The sequence below is a fragment of the Apus apus genome, chromosome 8 (genome assembly GCF_020740795.1).
Source record: "Apus apus isolate bApuApu2 chromosome 8, bApuApu2.pri.cur, whole genome shotgun sequence".
In the NCBI taxonomy this organism is placed as follows: domain Eukaryota; kingdom Metazoa; phylum Chordata; class Aves; order Apodiformes; family Apodidae; genus Apus; species Apus apus.
In genome coordinates, this window is record NC_067289.1 from 24,629,978 (window position 1) to 24,650,554 (window position 20,577).

The 20,577-nt window shown below is 37.4% G+C and overlaps 2 protein-coding genes across 2 annotated transcripts in view; one reads left to right on the forward strand and one right to left on the reverse strand.

Annotated features, from left to right (window-relative positions):
* SMC4 (structural maintenance of chromosomes 4) overlaps nt 1-19,752 on the reverse strand; it is a 32,252-nt gene extending 12,500 nt beyond the window's left edge. The window contains exons 1-8 of the mRNA XM_051626439.1: nt 18,651-19,752; nt 17,328-17,506; nt 16,530-16,721; nt 14,587-14,763; nt 3,632-3,796; nt 2,520-2,647; nt 1,836-1,976; nt 786-936 (exon numbers count right to left, since the gene is read on the reverse strand). Coding sequence (XP_051482399.1) covers nt 786-936; nt 1,836-1,976; nt 2,520-2,647; nt 3,632-3,796; nt 14,587-14,763; nt 16,530-16,721; nt 17,328-17,506; nt 18,651-18,780 — 1,263 coding nt within the window. The 5' untranslated portion in view covers nt 18,781-19,752. The remainder of the gene's footprint in view (nt 1-785; nt 937-1,835; nt 1,977-2,519; nt 2,648-3,631; nt 3,797-14,586; nt 14,764-16,529; nt 16,722-17,327; nt 17,507-18,650) is intronic.
* Nucleotides 1-20,577, forward strand: part of IFT80 (intraflagellar transport 80) — an 84,494-nt gene that overhangs the window by 15,779 nt on the left and 48,138 nt on the right. The window lies entirely within an intron of this gene.

A 20,577-nucleotide genomic window follows, 5' to 3' on the forward strand; every position in this document is an offset into this window, starting at 1 on the left:
CACAGAAACAAACCAGTTTTGCCTTATCTCTAACCCCTGCCTTTCAAGGAAGCACAAGCCCTGATGAAGCTCACGTGCTTTTGCAGGATAAGATAACCTGGGGCTCTAGCATGAGGCCAGGACTCTATTTGCAAGGCTTGTTCAGTTCCAGAGCCCACGCAGAGAGAAGCAGCCACAGCAGTAACACAGCTTTACACGTAAGAATTCATGTCTTTGAACCACAATAAGAATTAATTCTTAAAAGACCTACTCTCAGAAACCATTCTGGATCCAAAGAGAGATTTAAGACCTGTAACAGCTGGCCAAAACCAACCTGGTAAAATATATCCATTCAATTAAGAAAATTAACTATGGAAACAGGGGAAAATACAAAGGTTTGAAAAGGTAGGAACAGTGAGAACATTCAACATATTCCCAGAATCTCAACGAACATGATAAAAAGATGCTTTGAAAGCCTTGAGACTTCCCAAAAGGGCTGAGAAGGAGCAGGAAAGCTTTAGGCAGAAAACAACCTGCAGTGCTGGCCACCATCTCCCACTCTCACAAGTGTAGTGAGCAATGGTTTAAGGGAGAATAATGCAGTACTTCAGTGAGTGATTTGCAATCAAAATCCCCACCTGATTTAAATGACATCAAATACCTGATTAAGAACAAAAATTAAACATGTTTCCATCTGCTTTGTTGCACCAAGTACAATTGGTGTCCTTTGCTGTTTGATCCCAGCCCCACAAGGATGTTTTTATCTTGAGCAACCGACCAAGTAAATCAAGTGCAGTTCATGCTACCTTTTCTTTGTCCTTTTGAAGTTGCTTCTCCAGTTTTTTAGCCTTGCTTTTGGCATGTTTTAGCCTTTCCCTTACTTTCACATCCTGCAAATCCAACTGACTAAATTTTTCTTTATTTTCCTCTATGAACGCTGTAATTTTGTTGAGTTTCCTAGAGGGGAAAAAAGAAAGAACAATCTCTTCCATACTCTATAAAAACAATGTCAGTAGAGCTTAGCTTAATAAGGATGTAGAATTTAAACCAATATTTATCAGTTTTTATGAAAAACAACATACAATGCTTACTAGAGTCACAGTTATTTCCCCAGGGAAGTGATGTTTCATCAGAAAAAGATGAACTAACAAAGCAATATTAAACACATTTTCAGAATTTTTTTTCTTTGATAGAATTTATAATTCACACCTCTCACTAATAACTTCCTAAGATCTCAGAGCATTAGCTAAGGTTAATATTGCAGCTGGATTGGAGATTAGCATCCAGATAAATCAACTGTAGGAAAACAATTTATGTATAAAAAGATTCATAAGGAGACCAGAGAAAAATACCTAACATTCATGGACATTATGGTTATATACCTAAAAACCTGAAACAATCTCTCAATTTATTTATTTTTTAGTCAATATAAAAAATATGTACTTTAAAATCTATCAAAAATCAGACCTTTTCTTGTAACTACCAATATTATGCAAATTTGTTCAAGAGAAACAACGTGTAGAACCAAATCAAACCAATGAGGATTGTTTTTTCAATTTATTTTTATGCAAAAGATTATTTAATCCATGCCAGGGAATGTTTAGATACACCACAGGTGACTCTGCTCATCAGATAATGTAAGTTCTTGGTGGAAGAACTACAAGGAAACCCAGCTGGGCTCCCTGTATTGGATCATCTTCCCATGCAACCCATGCATCTTCTGCTTCCTCAGGTGATTCCCCCCACAATGCAACAAAACAGCTTGTTCTGAAAGTCCTGCTAACTCTACCACCAGAGCTGCAGAACAGATAAACCACAGTACACTCAGCTTACGAATCTATACCTGCAGCACTTACTTTTCAAGTTCTTTCAAAGCTTTGTTCTTGGTTTTCATCTCATCTGCAAGTTTGCTACTCTTCTCATTAACATCTTTTGTTTCTTCATTGACTTTTTCTTTCTGCGTTTCTAAATCACTTACTCGTTTCTTTAGGTCATAGCTAGGAAAAAACAACAACAGTCAAACAAAAAACTCCACTTTTTGCCATAAAACTAACATTAATAATTAATATATATTTCCAATCTTAAGTATAACAAAGTGATTAAGTATTCAATCCAAATACCCATTATTGAGTAACCCTGCCGCTGTCCTGCAAAGCAGTAAGGAAACCTAACAACTTAAACACTTCAGATGAAAAAGTCTTTAAGCAATTTGAATATAAAGCTGTAAGAGATCAATTTGCCAGACTACTTGACTTTGCAAAAGCCTGGCAAGCAGGTTTTTGTTTCATTTTTTTTGTTGGTGGTGTTTTGAGGGTTTTTTAAAAGGTTTTCATGAAAATGGTCTCTATTTTCCACATGCTTTTCCACTGATTCTGAAGGACTGATACAGCTGTTAAGAAATGCAAAATATTTCTAATCAGAGATATGGCAGCAGTTGAACACCCCCACTACCACATTAAAGCCAGGGAAGGGAAGCACTTTACTAGATTATCTTTTAAGTTCCCTTCCAACTCAAACCATTTGATGATGATGACACTTACATGTAGTATTGACAGATCCGATTCTTCTCTTTAAACATTTTGTTTTCCAAACACAGAAATTCCATGGCTTTATTCTTGTCTGCTTCCAAGGCATCCTTTTCTTTTTCCACCATTTTAACTCTATTTAACTAGACAAGAGAGTCAGAGCTGACTTTACTGCCAGTACTAGAAAGGAACAACCCATGAGGAGAAACCACCCCCAACCCTTTGTAGCACACGTGTCCTCTGGAGAGATGGTCTTCAGCAATGCACTCTGCAAGGCAATTTAGGGCTACAAGCCTTCTGAAATCACAGATCACCATTTCCACCACAGAGACTAGACTTTGAGGGCAATTCAAACAGTACTTTTAAACTAAAAAAGGAAATAGAGGAAAAGGTAGGTGAGAAGTAAAGAGTGTGACCAGTTTTCTATATTTCAACCTTTAGACTAGTCCCTTTTAAGACAATATCTTCTGTTTTCCTTCCCAGTCTTTAAAAGAAGTCTGCAACATATTAGGATTTACCAAGGACACACCAAGCAAAAAGAGCTTTGATCTTATTTAGTACCTCTATAACTTGATGCATAAATGTTAAGAGTGCAATGGATCTGCATAGCTCAAGTCCCAGCTACTGTTCTGTGTCATTACCTCCTCACACAGCTGTGTGTGCATCACCTCACCAATGCTCTACCTCCCCCTCTCCTTTCCTTAGCACATGAAATGCTTCCCTTCTCCTCTTTGCTGTTTGGCAGCAGGAGGCAGGCAGATGAAAAGCCCTCCCTGGATGTATTCAGGTCCTGACCAGCTGTTTCTCTATTCATTGAACAGATGCAGGCTCCATCAGAGTGGTCAGCAGGTAAAACCCTGAGCTCCAACTCCAGCACTGAAACTTTTGGGAACCCAACAGCATTGTAAATGTTTAAAGAAGGGCAACTGCTGTTGACTGCCCATTTCTTTTATAACTGAGGTGCAATAAAGGTAACTCAATTTTTTTTCTGCACTTCTACTCTCGTAGAGGAGTGCAGCATTTCAACCAAGTCTTTATGTTACCTGTTTTCCTAGAAAATCCAATAACGAAACACTGCAAGTTTCTATTTTTTATTTAGAATTCAAACCAAACTCTCCAAGACTCACCTTTTCTCCTCTTTGATCATTTAAAACCTCTACTCTGCGACACAGAGCTTTGATAGGCTCTTTTAGGCGTGCAGATCCTATCAAGTCTTCCAAGTATTCCAGCATTCCTTCATCGTGTTCTGTCTGGCCTTTGGGTTTCATCATGGCGATCTGCTCAACTTCCCCCTTGGAAAAGAAAAGGTTGATGTTTTCTTTTTTTTTTTTTTCCTTTTCCTTAATTCTGACAAAATACAGACACCGTTGGAACGCAGAACTGTGGGACCATCTTCTAGCATTAGAAAGAACAAAATGATGCAGTAACCAGAAGTGACTGTTTGGAGCAGCAATGTATTTGGGAAAGCGAAGATGAATACGAATAGAAACTTCCTGCAAGGAGTGCATGGCATGATGTGCGTGGACACCAGCATCTCTTCTGGTGCCACTACTCAGGTTTAAATATTGTGTCTCTCTAAAGATTCAAAATTTACTTCCCCAACCTAAAAGAAGAAAAGAAGAATAAAGGCTGCCCTCTAGGTCATGTAGCACCCAGTAGTCTTCAGGTAGCTGAATCAGGACTGAAGTCCCTGGAAGGTTCTCGTTAGAAAACAAAAGGTCCATAAAAGCATTTCTGATGGATGAACTGGACTTGTCATTCATACAACTGAGACTTCCTTGTTGGATAAAGAAAAACATTCTATAAGTATTAGGCTCCCTTCATTTATGTACAGCATTAACTTTGAATTATCAAGCTGAAGAGTAACAGTATTTTTTTTTTTTTATAAATAAGAATTAGGAGAGATTAAACTAAGACAATGACAAAGACTGTTTATTTTACACAAGCCAACAAAAAACCCTACTATCAATGTTTTATGCTTAAGTCTTTCTTGCACTCTGACAATTCCTTTGTCAGAGTAAAACAGAGGTCAAAGTGGCTTTTTGTTGTTTTTTAAGTTAAAATTCTTGAAGTTAAATGCATCTAAGCCTTTATTTTCTGGTAATTCCTGTTCCTAAAGAGTGTCAGCAGGTTTGACAAGACAAAACCAACCAAACCAAAGAACCCAACTCTTATTTTCAATTCTGTTTGCCAATCTTCTATCCAATTCCTATGCAACTTTCTATATTTCTAGATGCAATTTTCTATATTTTTCTCTTTTCTATGCAACAGGCAAGCAAGTTCAGAATCACATAATCTTCATTTGATGTGAGGAGATGTAGAGGGACTGCCTACTTAAAATCTCAGAACTGCCTACTTACAATCTCAGGTTCTTATCAAGGGTAAAAATGAAAACATTTGTAATAGATAAATAATAACTGAGTAATAAGAGGATTAACTATTTAATATTCCCATCATTTACCAAGTTAATATATTAAGGAATTTGTTTAGCCCACCCCTATTGTAACATAGTAAGAAACAAAAAGGTTTCCAGCTATTTTAATGGGTAAAGGAGACTGAAAAAGTTCTACCTACTCTTCTTGCAAATAATCATGACAATTATTAACAGGGGAAAAACACATATCACAGCTCTGCATTCTGGTAAAACTTGATAAGTCAATTTAACTGCTTCCTAACTTTTTAACTGTGCTTATTACTTGACCCATTGTTTGAATTTAAAAACAAATCAACACACAAAACAGCCTTGCTTATTTATCTAGTGAAAAGAACTTCTGAAGTACAGACAGCATGTTTGAAAGTGAAACTAAGAAGGCAGCAGGCAGACATTTGTTCAAAACATGCTTGGGCATGCTTAACAAAGCTGTCCCACCTGGCTTTAAAGTCTTAGAACAGACCAACAGGAAATGTCTTTAATCATTTACCTCCATTATCTTCCTCTAGTTCACAGGCATAAAGTAATGTGAAGAGAGGGAGCAATGTGCAAGTTAAAAATAAATAAACCCTCTATTTGGTTGAGAAGACAATCAAAATGGATGTCAACAGGAAGACACTGGTGGCACTGGCAGGGAGCTAACAAAAAATGAAACATCCACAGAAGTGAAGTAAGTGCTACAGGAAAAAGCATCAAATATCCATTGAGGATTTTGGGAAGGCTCTAGACTCAGCACAAGAACTCTCAATAGAATTATCCAATTTCAGTTTCTGTATTGTCTGCCAAGTCTCCTACCTCAGCCTGAAGGGCTCAATGAGATGGTGGCACATCCCTGTAGCAGGCAGTCAGCTGAGACACTGGGTAATGAGCTGACATCTGAGTGACAGGTTCCACAGAACAGCTCAGCTTAGCTACCAGAAAACACTTGGCACATCCTAACAGACAGCACAAGTTTACCTGAGGAGAAACTTCTAAGCAATCAAGTTAACTGACAGTGGTAGCAAATCATGAGGAACCTTGCTTAAGAGTAGGTTACAAGGTTATTAAAAAAGGGCAAGAGCCATTGAAAGCCATTTCCTCTAGTGAAAAACACAAGGAATAACTTCAAGAACCTTGGAACCTGGTGATTCTACCTTCCTTTGCATAGCTGAACTCTTGAGGGGGTGAATTATTTCAGTGCCACGAATTTAAACTTCTATTGCACATGAGAACAAAAACTTTAAAGCAAGTAAATTGTAAAAGCCTTCAAAAACCAGTGTAAGAATTTATTGTAATAACATGAACCATTTGAAACCAATGAGTCAGTTGAGAAGATAGTGAGGGTAGGCAGAAGCCGGGGGTGAAGCAGCAGCACGGGGTGCAGCAGCAGCAGTGCCTGGACCCATGTTCCAGCCACTGGGATGCCAGGGGAGGTGCCCACAAAGAGCTGATCAACTGGAACAAGGGGCAACATCAGCAGCATCTTCTAGTGCTACTTGAATGCTACGAGGCTGCCAAGTCTAATTGGAGTTGTGTGCATGTCAGTAGAAGTTAGAGCTGCACCCTAGGAGTATGTTAGGACTACATTTAACTGAAGACACCTCTTCTAGACAGAACCAACCAAACTCCCGTTCCTGCGTTGTACGCACACTCTTCTGGCCTCACGTCAGACTAATGTTGTCAGCAGGACAAGCACATCCCCACCAATGCAGGCAGCTCTCTGCAACAGCAGCACTGGCTGTTGGGTGGAACTTCCCAGAGCACATTTCACCCCCCATGAAGACCTCAAAAGGTGGGACAACAGCATGTCTGCACTCTCCATTATCTCATTTCTTAGAACTGCTACTTTCTCTAAAATTACACATTCATTTCTTAAAACAGCTAATCCTGTCAGAACAGAAAGCTTTTAGTCTATCAAGTGTTTTCTGGCATATAAAATTTCAGTTTTAAACAAGGTTATCAAACTGCTTGATAGAGGAAAGTTTTGACCTACTCATTAAGCTGCATTTCTGGAACCCTTGCCACTAGTCTTGAAACAGGACCCTGCTTCTCCCTGGTGTAGGTAACTCCTGTCTGCTGTTGCCAGCAGACAGCAGCCTGGTGTTCCAGCTGCCTTCTTCTACATGGAGGCTGTGGGCTGAAGCCCTGACTCCAAAGCTAAGAATTCCAAATGGCATTGTGCACTGATCCCAACACAGACATTCTCCAGCCTCAAATGGTGATATAAACTGTAGCCAATGGCAATTTGTGCTGCGCGCAGGAGTTCAGTCTCTTCTGGTGCTGGAATGCTGAGACTTTTTATAGCTTGGAAACCAGCAGGTGCATTCATACTGCACTCTGGAGTGGGGAGTACTGGGTAGCTTGGGTGCTTTTTTGAGGGGAATTCTCTGTGGCAGTTGGTGTGTTTCAATTTTTGGAGGGTTTTTTTTTTTTGGTAGTGGAGCTCCTCAACACTAGTCAAATTAAAAAGTAGAGTAATGCATCTAACCCAACTGAAATTCACAGTCAGTTTTGCTCAGGAGGAAGAGTTGTAGAGAAAATACTGCCTAGAAGCTCCAATACTATATATTGGAGAAACTTTCCCTGTTTTTACACATGGCTGAGACTCTCAGTCAGGTGTTACCTTAGGGCAGGACAGCCTATTTGTCTCAGTTTCCCACTTCAACTGTTTCAGGTGGGAAATCTTCTGAACTCTTTGTAGAACTGCCCTGTGTTTTATCATTTGAATCAAGGCTTAAAAAAAATATCACACTTTGTCGATACTGGTGAATCAGGCAAATCCTTTTGACCAGCCTTCCTTCTAGTTTTATGTTCTCCAGCTTTGAGGTGCTGGGCAGCAGGAAAGCTTTACTGCTTCTTCCAGTTGTTCAGAAGCAGCCTATTGCAAATAGGGAGCATCTCCTGTAAGAACCTGGATATTTTCCTCTCAGAAAACAGTTTCCCAAGTTCTAACATTTGGATTTAACCCCTCATATATAGCTGTCAGACCCACCCAGCTGTGGTTCTGCATCAAACCATGACAACAGCTTCATTCCAGAATCCTTTTGCTACCAGCATTTGGAGCAATGAAAAGGAAAATAAGCCAAGCTACTACCACCTATCCAATTTCTACTTCCTGCCTTCTAATATAAATGCTACAGCACTTAGAGAAAGCTCTCAACTGGGGTTACAGTCAAAACAGATAATTTGTTTCAGGATTACATTAAACTATCACAAAATTTTAGCTATGAAGATGGTGATTATAATATTTGATATTTTCAAGGCAATCACAGTGTTTTTTTTTTAATTCAAAACAATATTTTATTGTAATGCTAGCATACTTTTGATACCATACTAACTTTTACGGCTTTTTAAAGCACACATAAAAGGAAGTTTTGTCAATAAATCCAAAATCTTTAGCTATGCTATCCAGAGCATACCACCTGTTAAAGCACAAGAATCTTGGAACTTCTTAATACTGTCAATGTGCACATTCAATTTGCTTACTAAATTAACTGATTAAATTAATTACAGTTTGTAACTTTACATTATTACAGAATTCCATTTCACTTCAGTGATATGCAAATACAGACAGTTGTCAGAACACCATTTAACTTCCCAAGCATCACAAGATTAACAGTATCGTGAAGTTTATGACAGTATAATTATATATGTATGTATAAAAGATCTAAACATGTTGAATTTTAGATTAAAAGGGTTTAAGCATTGTTTGTTCCCAAAAAAGAGCCATTTGATTTATTAGGAAAATTCATACCACACTGAACCTGGAAACAATAGAGCTTTCTTTACATGCAACAGGTGATCAATGAACTTGTCCTTTAAGCACTGAACTGAAGCAAAGAGTGGAGCTGCAGAAAGCATAACCAGAGCCGAGAACAGTACTTGGGAGTTAGCGCAGGCACCACCAGCTCAGTTTGGTGCAGGATGAGAGTAGCCAGAGGCAAAATCCTGTTGTTTGTACTACTGTAGAAAAACCAACCCAAATTATACCCCAATTTCAATTATTTTTTCTTAACTTTTTAATACAGGGGGCCAGTCACAAATTACCTGGCTTAAGACAAACTTCTCAAAATAACGGCAAGTTTAGCATTTTTTATCTTATTTTATAGAATACAGGTATATTTCCATTTCTTTAAAATGCTGCAACATCTCTCCCAAAGCAAGGGGACTGTGGACAAGAGATTTTACAAGCATTTCACCAGCCACCTTCAAGAGTTGAATATGCACAACATTATTTTTCTTGGATGTTTTGTGTAATTACTGTCTTGATAATACAAAGGCACCCAAACTGCATTTTATCTTACAGAAGCAACTAGGCAGCCATGTGGAGTCTTTCCATTTCCCTGTATGCTACTTGCACAGTTTTCAACCCCTCTCATGTTTCTAATTTCTCTTGCATTAGACTATGATCACAGTTCTCACACTTTGCCTATCTTTTTTTACTTTATTAAAATGATAGCTCTCACTTTTTAAGCACCAGTACAGTACGGAATGGCAAAAGTGCTAAATTTATGTATCCTCCATTGTCCATAGTGGGAATCTCAATTTAACTTTGACCATGTGCCATGTTCCCCTCTCCATTAAAAGTTCTGACTATGAACTCTACATACATGGGACTTGGAAGCTGTGTACATAGATAACCAACATTCCTGTAACTGGATTCTTCTCCTGGAAATGTGATTGTATTAGAGTTCTTGTTACAAGCCACAACAGTTTGTTGTGGGGTTTGTGTTTTTTTGTTTTTTTTTCCAATTCCATGTTATTGCTGCTATTACTTAATGCTTGCAGTCCTATCTCATTTCTACCCTTCAGTTTCACCAGATGGCAAATAATACAGGAGGGGAGAAAATATTAAATATTCAACTTCAGGCTCTGCCTTCCAAGGAAAGTGTTATAAGCTAGGTGGGAAATCCAGAAAATCAATTAATAAATGCACATACACAAATCTACACAGCCACTACTGTGCAAAGATGACAAAAAAAAATTAGAATTAGCCTGTTATACAACACTCATTTGTTTGCACAAAACTACTATTCTGCATTCTGGAAATAATTTAAAAGTAGCCTTTGTCAAGCTGTTTGCACATCTGTCTAATTTTAGAAGCTTTCTTAAGGACATTCTTGTATTTAATACAAGAATACAAATTGAGTGCAAATTCAGAGTTGCTTTGGAATCTAAGTCAGTTATTGTCAAACCTACAATGTTTGACTTAAGATTATTGGTATGTTCTAATTAAACTATTTAATTGATCACTCTCAATTAAATATTGCCCCTAGAAAAGTGCTTTTCTCCACTTTCCATATTTCCCCAGTTTTCTGAAGAAAGCTTAACAAACAGTGGTTGCAATGTTATGTTGCAATTTGCAAAATAAAAATCATATGAATCACCAACATAAGTTGTCTGATCATGTAGGAGAATTAATTTTGAAACTACATGTGGACCTCACAGCAGATCTTATGCTGCTCTGCATTCACCTCAGCACAGAGTGGAATGGTTCAACAGGGACATTGATTCTGTCCTCCATGAATCAGTGAAGCTCCTATTTTTTACATAACATTTTATTCAAATAATCTGTTTTTACTTAATTATATTCTCACACTTGCTTTAATTCTGCCTACCACTTCAGCTCAGCTGTCCTTGACCTTTCCAGAACAAACCCTCTTCCCAACCAATGCTGGCAGCAGGGATCTCCATTTCTAATCCCAGCAGAGCTTTGCAGCTTGAGCTCCAGTGTTGGTGTGCCTCGTCAGGAGAGCAGACCTCAACAACTGGGAACTTTTGGCTTATCTCAAAGTGAGAAGAAAACCTGCTCTCCCTCATTTCCTCTCCAGTACACTGGAAGTGTGACTCCTACATTATTTCCACAAAGCAGCAGGTGAAAAACTTGACTGAACTTCCTTTCTGGCAACATAATCTTGCCATAGGTTAAGACTTAGTACTTTACAAAATGCTGTTCCAATTAGTTACAAAAATACACACATATAAAATCACTGCAGTTGTTTATAATTGCTTGGGATTACACGAGGCTATTTTAATTAAGTGTATCAAACACATTTAAGTGAAATACTACTATAATTAGTACAAAATTTATTTAAAACAGTTCCAATTTGTTTGAAAGAAAGTTATCTTCTAAAGTACATTGAAATCAACTCACAGAATTCTGCTCCCATGATACAAGTCTTTTAGTACAGAATTCATTCAAAGTCTTGTGCCATTTATTTCCACAATATCCATTCCCAAGGAATGGGAGTTACCTGTGAAACTCCACTTTCCTTTTAAGAAATTCATATTGACTACTCTTACCTTGCAAGCCTGCAAAAGCCAATTTCAGCAGACATGAGTGGTTGCTGTCCACAGCCAGTGCTCTGCTTCCCAAACATACTTACCCTGCCATGTCCAAAAGTGACATTTTCTCCCCATTTATTTAATAATTCCTAAGAAGCAAACCAGCCAGCATAAAGAGACTGAGATATTTTTTTTTCTGGCTTCAAGGTTAAGTGGCTCAGAAGAGTCACTACTGAGCCCCAGCAAACACACTTACCTTGGGAGCTCTGCCCAGCAGGTCAGAGCACAGACCCACACACATTTTCTGTCCATCTGCACTGTTCCAAGTAAGTCTTTTGAGAAAAGCCAAGTAATTTATTTGTTGTTCTTTAAAGAGATACCAGTTACTGAAGCTGGGGCTTTAAGTGTGGAAGACAGACAAAACAGCAGCAAGATGCTAGATTTTACCACACTGCTTAGCATACTTTTTTTTTTTTTAAGTTACAAGATGCATTTTTTTCCTGTTGCAGTTTCAGGCTGTGGCCTGAAACATTAAAAATTAAACATGTCCTGAACAGCTGCCTATTCCTAAAGCACTAAAACCATATAGCAATTTATTAAAAATGTGAACTATGTAGTCTTAGAACTTAGGGATCACAAAAATTACAAGCTCCTCCTGTTAAGTGTTGGCAATATCCCATTGTAACCAAACCCATTTTTAAACAAGATTTTTTTTTTTTCCAACTAGCTAGTTCAGGCACAGAATGTGTAAAAAATGCTAGAACTGCTCAGTCTTGCACATTCTGTTTTTCCATAGGTGTTACTTTGTAATGTTACTCTCAGAAGTCATCAATAGTTTGATTTTTGTATTTTCAGTTTGGCATCAGCAGACGTACCTGTCCCATCCCTACCCATCTTTTACAAAATTAAGTCAGGCCTAAGCTTTCCAATTTTACCCCAAAAGGCACCAAAATGTGCTATGCTGGAAAAAGACTGCAAAATAGGGGGTGGCATGGGGCTAAGAAACTAAAAAAATTAAGCTTTCTTCTTCAAAGCAACTGTTTTCCACTCTGTAATCCTAAATATGCTAGCAAGATACAATGAAGTATCTAAAGATTGTTACTACATGTAAGACAGGTCCTCTTAACACCTGAATATTCTGTCACACACCAAAACCAGTATTTGATAATCCCTAATTAACATTTTTGCCCAAAATCTATATTCCAAGTAAAATATTTTCATTACACCCTATTGACATAGTAAAAAAATCAGAGATTTATAACTTCTGTTAAATGAGAAATGAGTCTGACCAAGTTAAAATTCAGGCAGTGTATATTAGTTTAGCTGTAACAAGAGAAGAGTAAAAGCTAAATAAACCTGTTACTTATGTCTCCAGTTTTAAATAACTTAATTTGAAATACCTTAGGGGAAAAGGGGCAACCCCTGTGATAGTAGTTCACAACCTTAGCCTTCAGACATGGTCTCATTTCCTTCTAATTTTTAGTATTAGGGGCTTAAATTTCTGCTGTCATTATGTGGAAAATACTGCCACATTTCCCACATGGAAAGTACTCAGCTTTGAATCACCAAATCATAGATTTCACTTTAAAAAGGCACAAAACCTCCTGTGCAAACAGAAAGGACCTTGCCTCAGGAAAACAGGCTACAGAGACAGAAAATCTCAGTACTTTCCTCTTATGTTTGTGATAATACACAACCCACAAGGAGTCCAGTGGAATGAAAGAAAAAAAATTATGGTGGGAACCATTGCTTTATGCCTTCATATTGGTTATACCCCCCTTTCTGCCCACCATACAGGGGAAAGCATCAAACTTAAGCTTTTAGGAAAATTATGTTCTGTTCATTGGTAACTTCCCAGGGAAAAAAAAAAATAAAAATCAATGGGACAAGAAAACAAATCATATTTGGGGAAAAAAAAAAAAATATTTTAAAAGCTTAGTAATACTCCCTCCCAAACATTCCCTTCCCCTCCTCCCAGAGGTAAAAGGCATGCTGTCTAGCACCAAGCCCTAGGCCTCTCTGCACCATAATTTCTACCTTATCTTTGACTCTACATTCTCTCCCTTTTAGAAATTTTGCTAAAATGATAGCTCAGAACAGCTGTACAGAAAAAAAAAAAGAGTATATTTACTACAGTTGTTTTGTTGGAGGTACTTCTCACTCCATCTTGAAACAAAACAGAGGAATATAGTGTTGGAGGGAATAATTAATTGGCATGGAGACTTCAAAACAGATATATCCTCTTTTTGTGGGTGTAACTGTAAAAAAGGACTGCACGAAAATGCTTGAGGAAGTGAAGCAAGCACAGCGACCTATCTAGAATGATTTTTTTTAGAGGGGAACTGGAAGCTCCTTTGACAAAAACAGGCCTAAAATAAACAGTATTGAAAAATTTCAGACCTTGGGAGGCTCCCAGTGTTCACCAATTTTCTAGGCCATGGTCCTTCATATTTGGGACCTGTTAGTAATAGTAGTGAAATAGGTCCAGGTAATGGCAGATATAGTTACTCAATTGAATTAATATTTAAATACTTCCATCAAGTACTTTAACTCAATTTATATTTTAAGTTGTTGTTTGACACCTAGCAAAATTCTTCATTATTTAAAAATTAGGAAAAAAAAAAAGAAAGTTGGTTCTCTTCAGCCTGTCTTTTAAACTGCAAACGTATGCCAGCAAGTCTTATAATTTTAAGGTCAAACATGAATATAAATGTTATTATATAGACAAATTCTATGATTGTTTATTTTTACAGTATGGGTTGTAAACTAGCTTTTAAGAACATAGCTTGATTTGGCTGTAAAGCTGCCATTCTTTGTGTCCTCTACAGTTGTTACACAAGTGTAAACAAAAAGCACACTTCATACGTTTTTTCTTGCACTCAATACCTATGCACAATTAATTTTTCTATACATACTTCTCCAGTGAAACCAAATCTATAGATGAGAGTCAGAGATAACTTAACAGTAGAATCATTAAGATTTAAGTTAATATTGATGCACTTTTATCTAAAGCATAAACAAGTTGCTGAATCTCTGCCACGCTTAAGCAGCACAATAATATTGGGGTTTAAGGTTTATTTTACTACTCCAATATTTACGTGCTGCTAGGGCGGAACAAGTAGGACAACTCTTCTATTCATCCACATGTCAGGAGCACAGGTTTGTTAAGAGAAAAATTTAGATTAAGATATCTTCAACTGTTTATCTTCCTTAAATTTCTAAAGCAGCAAATAATGATTCGCATCTTTATCAGAGCATGCAAATCATGATGTGCTGCTAAAGGACTTTAAGGCCTCCAATACCAGACTTAAAACCTAGACAGTATATTTTTATAGCTGTAACTGGAAAAACAAGTTTACTTAAAATTGTTTTTATTCATACACCAACCTGTAAAATTAAGAACCTGTTATGGTCCAGATCAATTCCATGGCTTCGAAGAAGAATACCAACATCTTTGAATGTTGTTTTCTTTCCATTGATGTGGTAGACAGAAGAATTATCTCTATAAGCAGTTCTGGACACACAAAATTTGCTGTTAGGAATGACTTCGTAATCATCTCCTTCCTGTTTTGAGGAAAAACAAAGCCAGAAAAACAATTACTATATCACAGATTTACCTCATATTTCATAATTAAGCACAGAAGTTTTAATCAGGGTCATGTTTTCAGTCAGCTGCACTCAGGGGTCTAGAAGAAAGAAGTGGGAACTGCCTTAAAGCTGCATCTCTCAAAAAAAAAAAAAAAGAAAGAAAAAATCTAGGAAAAAAAAAATTAAAAATACCCCAAATAGCTTAAACTTAATTTCCTTCATATTGTGCCTTTCCCACCTCTAATACAAGTTATTGCTTTGAAAATATTTATTTTTTTCTCTTCACCTCTGCTTTAAATCACAAAGGAAAAAGCCTACTTCAAATTTCAAGTGCCTGTGCTATTCCCCCCCTTTTAAATGTTAGATGAGGAAGTCTTGAATGACTTCACTACTATCTGCATTTTAAACTCCTCTTTTATACTGCTAGCAAAAGGGGTTACTTTTAGCTCAGTAGTTCTAAAGAGAAACTGTAGAAGATAAAAAAGCAAAACATTAAAGATGTGACAAATATGACATCATCAGTTTCAAAAGATATCTTACACTTACCTACAAAGCAGCAACTAAAATCAGACTGGTACTGGACTTGAAAAAGTTAAAATTGGTGCATGCCTCTTGTAAAGACTTAAAACTGGCCTACTACTTTCCCAGATTAACCCCCAAGAGCACAATCAAACTGCTATCTAGTATATGCAGAAGTTTTTTAGATCATAAACCTAGCTCCTAGATGTGAATACAAAAATCAAGTGAAAAAAAAATCAGTAATTTTTGAATCTGGTTATTATAAATACAAGCAAAAGGTAGAGGTGTGTGTATATCAAGTCAAATTAAAAAAATACATCTTTTAAACAGTTCCTTCAATGACTGTATAAATTGCTACATTATCAACACAATTTTTGGAATTTCAGTGTATATTTCCTACTATTTTGACTGAGCCCAGACTCAACAGTTGCTGCTTCAGCTAGCATGTGTGCACAAAAGTTAAATTTAAATAAAGGAAGAAAAATAAATTTCTTGCACTGTACCTACAATAAAGCAACAAAAATGTCCATAGGTTTTGATCAATACATGAAGTGGCAAGCAAAATAAATATTTATTTAATCTGCCAACACCTATTTCATTCAAACAAAATATCAGGTTCAAAAATATTTACTGATAGGATGAGAGGTCCAGAATTTTTGGTGAAAAACCTATTTTAAAACTGCAGGCATATTTACAGTATACAGTGTGTAAATAAAAAATCTCAGATTCATTATATGTTTTTCTAAATTTAGATAACCTAAAATAGTTTCTAATTGGTTTGAAAAGTTTTGCTTAAATAGATTTTATTTCTTAACAGATATGCCTGTATTATAAATTTAAGAATATCTAACATGTCTTAATGTAGGCTTATAAATTTTTAGAGGTCTTATTAATTTCAGAAATAAGTTTTATTTACTGGAGAGGCAGTAGAGGTGGCAAGTCCAAAACGACTTCTTAAAATGTTCACTACGTATTTCTGAATAGTTTTAAAACCCATATTAGTCTTTGAGAAAATAAAAAATCCCTATTAATATTTTAACAACTGCACTACAAAACAGAGGAATTTTTAAGCTAGTTAACTTTGAATTTATGTTTTACATCCCAAAGGTAAACTAATCAAACTAATCATTCCCCAACTCAAACTAAAATAACTAAATATTAAAAGCTTTCAAATCCTTGAAGAAAAAGAAAGTCTCCACTGTTCTGAAGAGAAGCATACATACCTTGTCAATGATCTTTTGGAAGTGGACTTCCACAGAACAACTCTGGATGTCCTTATGCTCGTCAGAATTATGGATCAGCACAGAGAGTTTTTTGGATCTGATTTTTTGTGCTCGATACCCAAACACAAAAAGCATCGAATCAATGACATTGGATTTCCCACTGCCATTTGGCCCAATAATACATGAAAAACGCTGCATAATAGAAGGAAAAAAAAAGTGATATTCAAAGGGAAACAGATGCTAGCCACTGCACATCACCCATTTCATCTGCAAACAGTTTCACACACAATTATTTCTAGTGCATGAAACTGCAGACTGATAGCTCAGTTTTTAGTGCCAAAGGTAAAGCAGTACAACTTCTTTAAGAAAAAAAAAACCCACACCTCAAATCAGCTTTCTAAGTTGTAGCTTGTTAACTCAAAGCGACACTGCACTTCGCAGGCATGTTCGCAGGGAAGGTTTCATGATTAGCCACGTAAGTCTCTTGTGGGCACTAAAAAATATTCTCATTCTTCAAACACACCCCTAAAAGTTCCCCAGTCAACGAAATAAAGAGAAAAGAGTGCTTTTTTTAAGGTTTGCTGAGAAGTTAAAATTACACAGTATCAGAAAGTTGCACTTAACTGTTTTCTCTACTGTCCAATAATGAAAATTTAGAATATCACTATATAAGTAATTCTAAAACAAATATTTTTCAGTTATTTTGAGGTAAGTGACTTGAAAATACAGGAAGGAATAACTAACACACAGCAAAATCTTACCTTCATTTTTAAAATGCTTAAGGTAAAAGAAAGATACCTTATGAAAAGGTCCCAAAGTTTGCTCCCCTGCATAGGATTTGAAGTTCTGGTTTACAATGTGAGTTATCATGAGACGAGGAGCACCAGGTTCATTGGTCATGGCTGGAGGTGGGGGAGGAGGGATGCTACCCAAAATCTCTTCTAAACTTCGATTATCAAGCACCTCATCCGAGACTGCTAAAAGCCATCCAAAACAAACAGAAAGGAAAAAAAAAATACTATAAGCTCTCAATAACTAGACACCTTTTAAAATGTTCAACTGAAAAAGCAAACATAATTTCTCTATGAACCAAGCCTGTAATTTTGTCTGTAATTATTAAAATGAGCTAAGTAGAATTAAAATCCTTCTTTTCATGAACTGAATCTTTAAAAAGAGATACTGAAGACGTCCCATCGATTCACTAGTGGGTTTGCTCTTTCATTATGTAATTCTTATCCCAACACACTTTTAATAGGCACTCTGCAATTACAATAGCTACAACCGTCACAATAAGCCTCCAAATCTGAAACAGGCAAAGTCTTCCTAATTAATAAGTGCAAAGCCACATTTCAAGCGTGCTCACAAGTCACTCTGCAAGATTTGGGGCTCGCTGCACAATGCTCTGAAAGCTGTAATGACAGCACAACTACTCTGCAAAGACAGGAAGTTTGTTACGAAAACAAACTGGCCCCCTGGATATCAGCTAGTTGTAAGCAAAGCAGCTTTTCAACAGTTACTAGCAACTTTTTCTTCAAACAGGCAGGAGTTTTTGCCACCAATTTCCACATATTCATTTATTTGTCAAATACCTGGCTTGAATAATTGCATATCTGGTTACCTAAAAAGACACACACTGCTGTTTTTCCAGACGTTTTCAGCAAAATCTCAAGAAACTCAAGAAAATACACCGCTTAATGAAAAAGAAAGTCAAATCATTTTAAGAGTTAAGTAAATAAACTTGACATTTATTCCATTCCAAGAAATCCCATACCATTGGCTGCATATAAATTTGAAAAACCCTGCTGTTGTACCACAATCTGCAGTACAATGTTACAGATGAGAAACATGAAATAAGCTTTATTAGGAGAAATTCTACAGATTGTTTTTGCACTTGTACTAAATCACTAGTCCAAACACTTTTAACTCTTTGCAAGTCCCCTTCACCATTTTAAAAGAGGTTTAGTTTAAACTTGTCAGGAGTCAAGGATTTCAATATTCCTTTCCATAAGAGAAAAGAGCAAATTCTATCTGGAACAGCTGGCAAATTCAACAGAACGTTGCTGCTAAATAGGCCCTATCATCAAGTTTACACACCATCAGAACCACGATATTCAGACCTACCTTGTGGAGGTGCCTCACCAAGCTGTCTGTCACCTTCATTTTCCACTTCCATGTCACTGGTAGACTCCTCCGAGGGTCCTGTGCCCTTCCCTTGGGCTGCTGTAGAGGTTTTGGTGCCCTTCTTCGGCATGATCTCAGTTGGCTATTCCCCTTCCACTCCAAGCAAGAAAAGTACTGAAGGATCTATCTCCTTTGCTAACATAAACAAGACAGCCCCGTGATCTAAGCAGTGCACTACAATCCCCTAAGGAATATACCTACATGTTTGCCCAGATGTTTGACTAATTTAGAAACTAAAGACTAGAGGTATTTTGAAGACAAAAATACAAATTTGAAACAAAACCTCAAGATCAGCCTCATAATGATGTATTTTAAGATAGATCAGCTCCCAAAGCAACAGACTGACCCTAATCTTTAGAAACCGCATGAATCTACCTCCTGAAAACCCCCACAGCCATGTTAAATGCAGTTCCTATGCTCAGAGAAAGCAACCGTGATGCTGGGGGCAAAAGAGTTAAAGACACATTTGAAATAACAAACTGAGTAGCCATATGTCTATACTCTCCTGGAAGCACTGTTCACATACACGTTTCAGACCTGGCACGCATTTTACTCTCAACAGTCCATGCTGACTATGTATTTCATATAGATAAGCAGATAAACAAAAATACCTGCATAATTATAGCAAAGACTTGGCTCTTAAAACATTTTAAATCAACACACTCATTTTGCAAAATGTAACAGAACCACTACTGCCAGCATTCAACATCTAACAGAGAAAGCAAAACAAAATACCTTCATCTGGTTGTGATGTTAAAGTTAACTTGATCAAGAACGAAGCATTACAAAAGTCCACCAGCTGGCACTTAAGCACAGCTCCCAAAAAATATAAATAGAAAGCAACCGATGAGAAGACAAGACGACTACAGGAGCAAAAGTCTCCAAAGAGTTGAAATTGCAGCAAGTGGCGAAGTTAGTTCGCAGAAAAACAGACATGAGAAAGTTTACTTCTCACAAGATAAAAAAACTGACGTGGTTAGAAAGTCATCTTACAATTGGTGCCAATCATTTGACGTTTTCAGACCTACCCCCAACCCACACTCTCATGAGAGTCCTTCATTTGGGACAATGGGGGAGGGGGGGAAATGAGAGAAAGAACTCATTTTAAGGCAATTTGAGTCTATGCCCCTGTTAAGAAGTGTTCCGCAATGGCTGTCTCAGACAATTACAGCCTCTCGAGTACAAGATTATTTTTTTTCCAAAACTGCTCCACTCCAACAGAGTTGTGCAATATAGACCTATTTACCTTCCCAACCCTTCCCCCCCCAGATACTTCAACAGAATGAACAAGCATAACTACTTGACCTCAAGCTTTTAAATCGCGATAAATCAGCTGCCACATACTCTCTAACAAATTTAATAAATTCGTGCCCAGCCCCTCCCCCGAGCCAGCTCAAAGGTGTTTGTTAAAAGCATCTCTCGATGATCTCCTGCCAAGTGCCGTTTTTGTTACAGGGGTGGGGAAAAAAGACAGTCAGAGCCGGACAGAAAGACTTCCTTATTAACAGCCGATTACATTTGATAGCGATAGCTCATGTCAGTGAAAAAAAAAAAATTGGGGTTGCTTGTTTTTTTTTTTAATCAGCCGTTAAACTAAGGAGTCCAACTGCACCCTTGTCACGGTGCTTCCAATGCGTTATGAGCTTTCTTAGGATTTGTGTCTCATCCTTTAAGCATAAAAGGAGCAGGCAGAGCTAGTTACGGAAGGGTCCCTGCTTTGTAAGCAGATTAGAATCGGACCTCTGCGCTACCGAAACGTATTCCTGTACTTCCCCGGCCGAGGTGGGTCTCGGATTCACGGTCCCCAGAGGTCCCTAAGGGCACCGCGGGAAACCTTCAGCTTTCTCCCTTGGGCTGCTTTAGACCC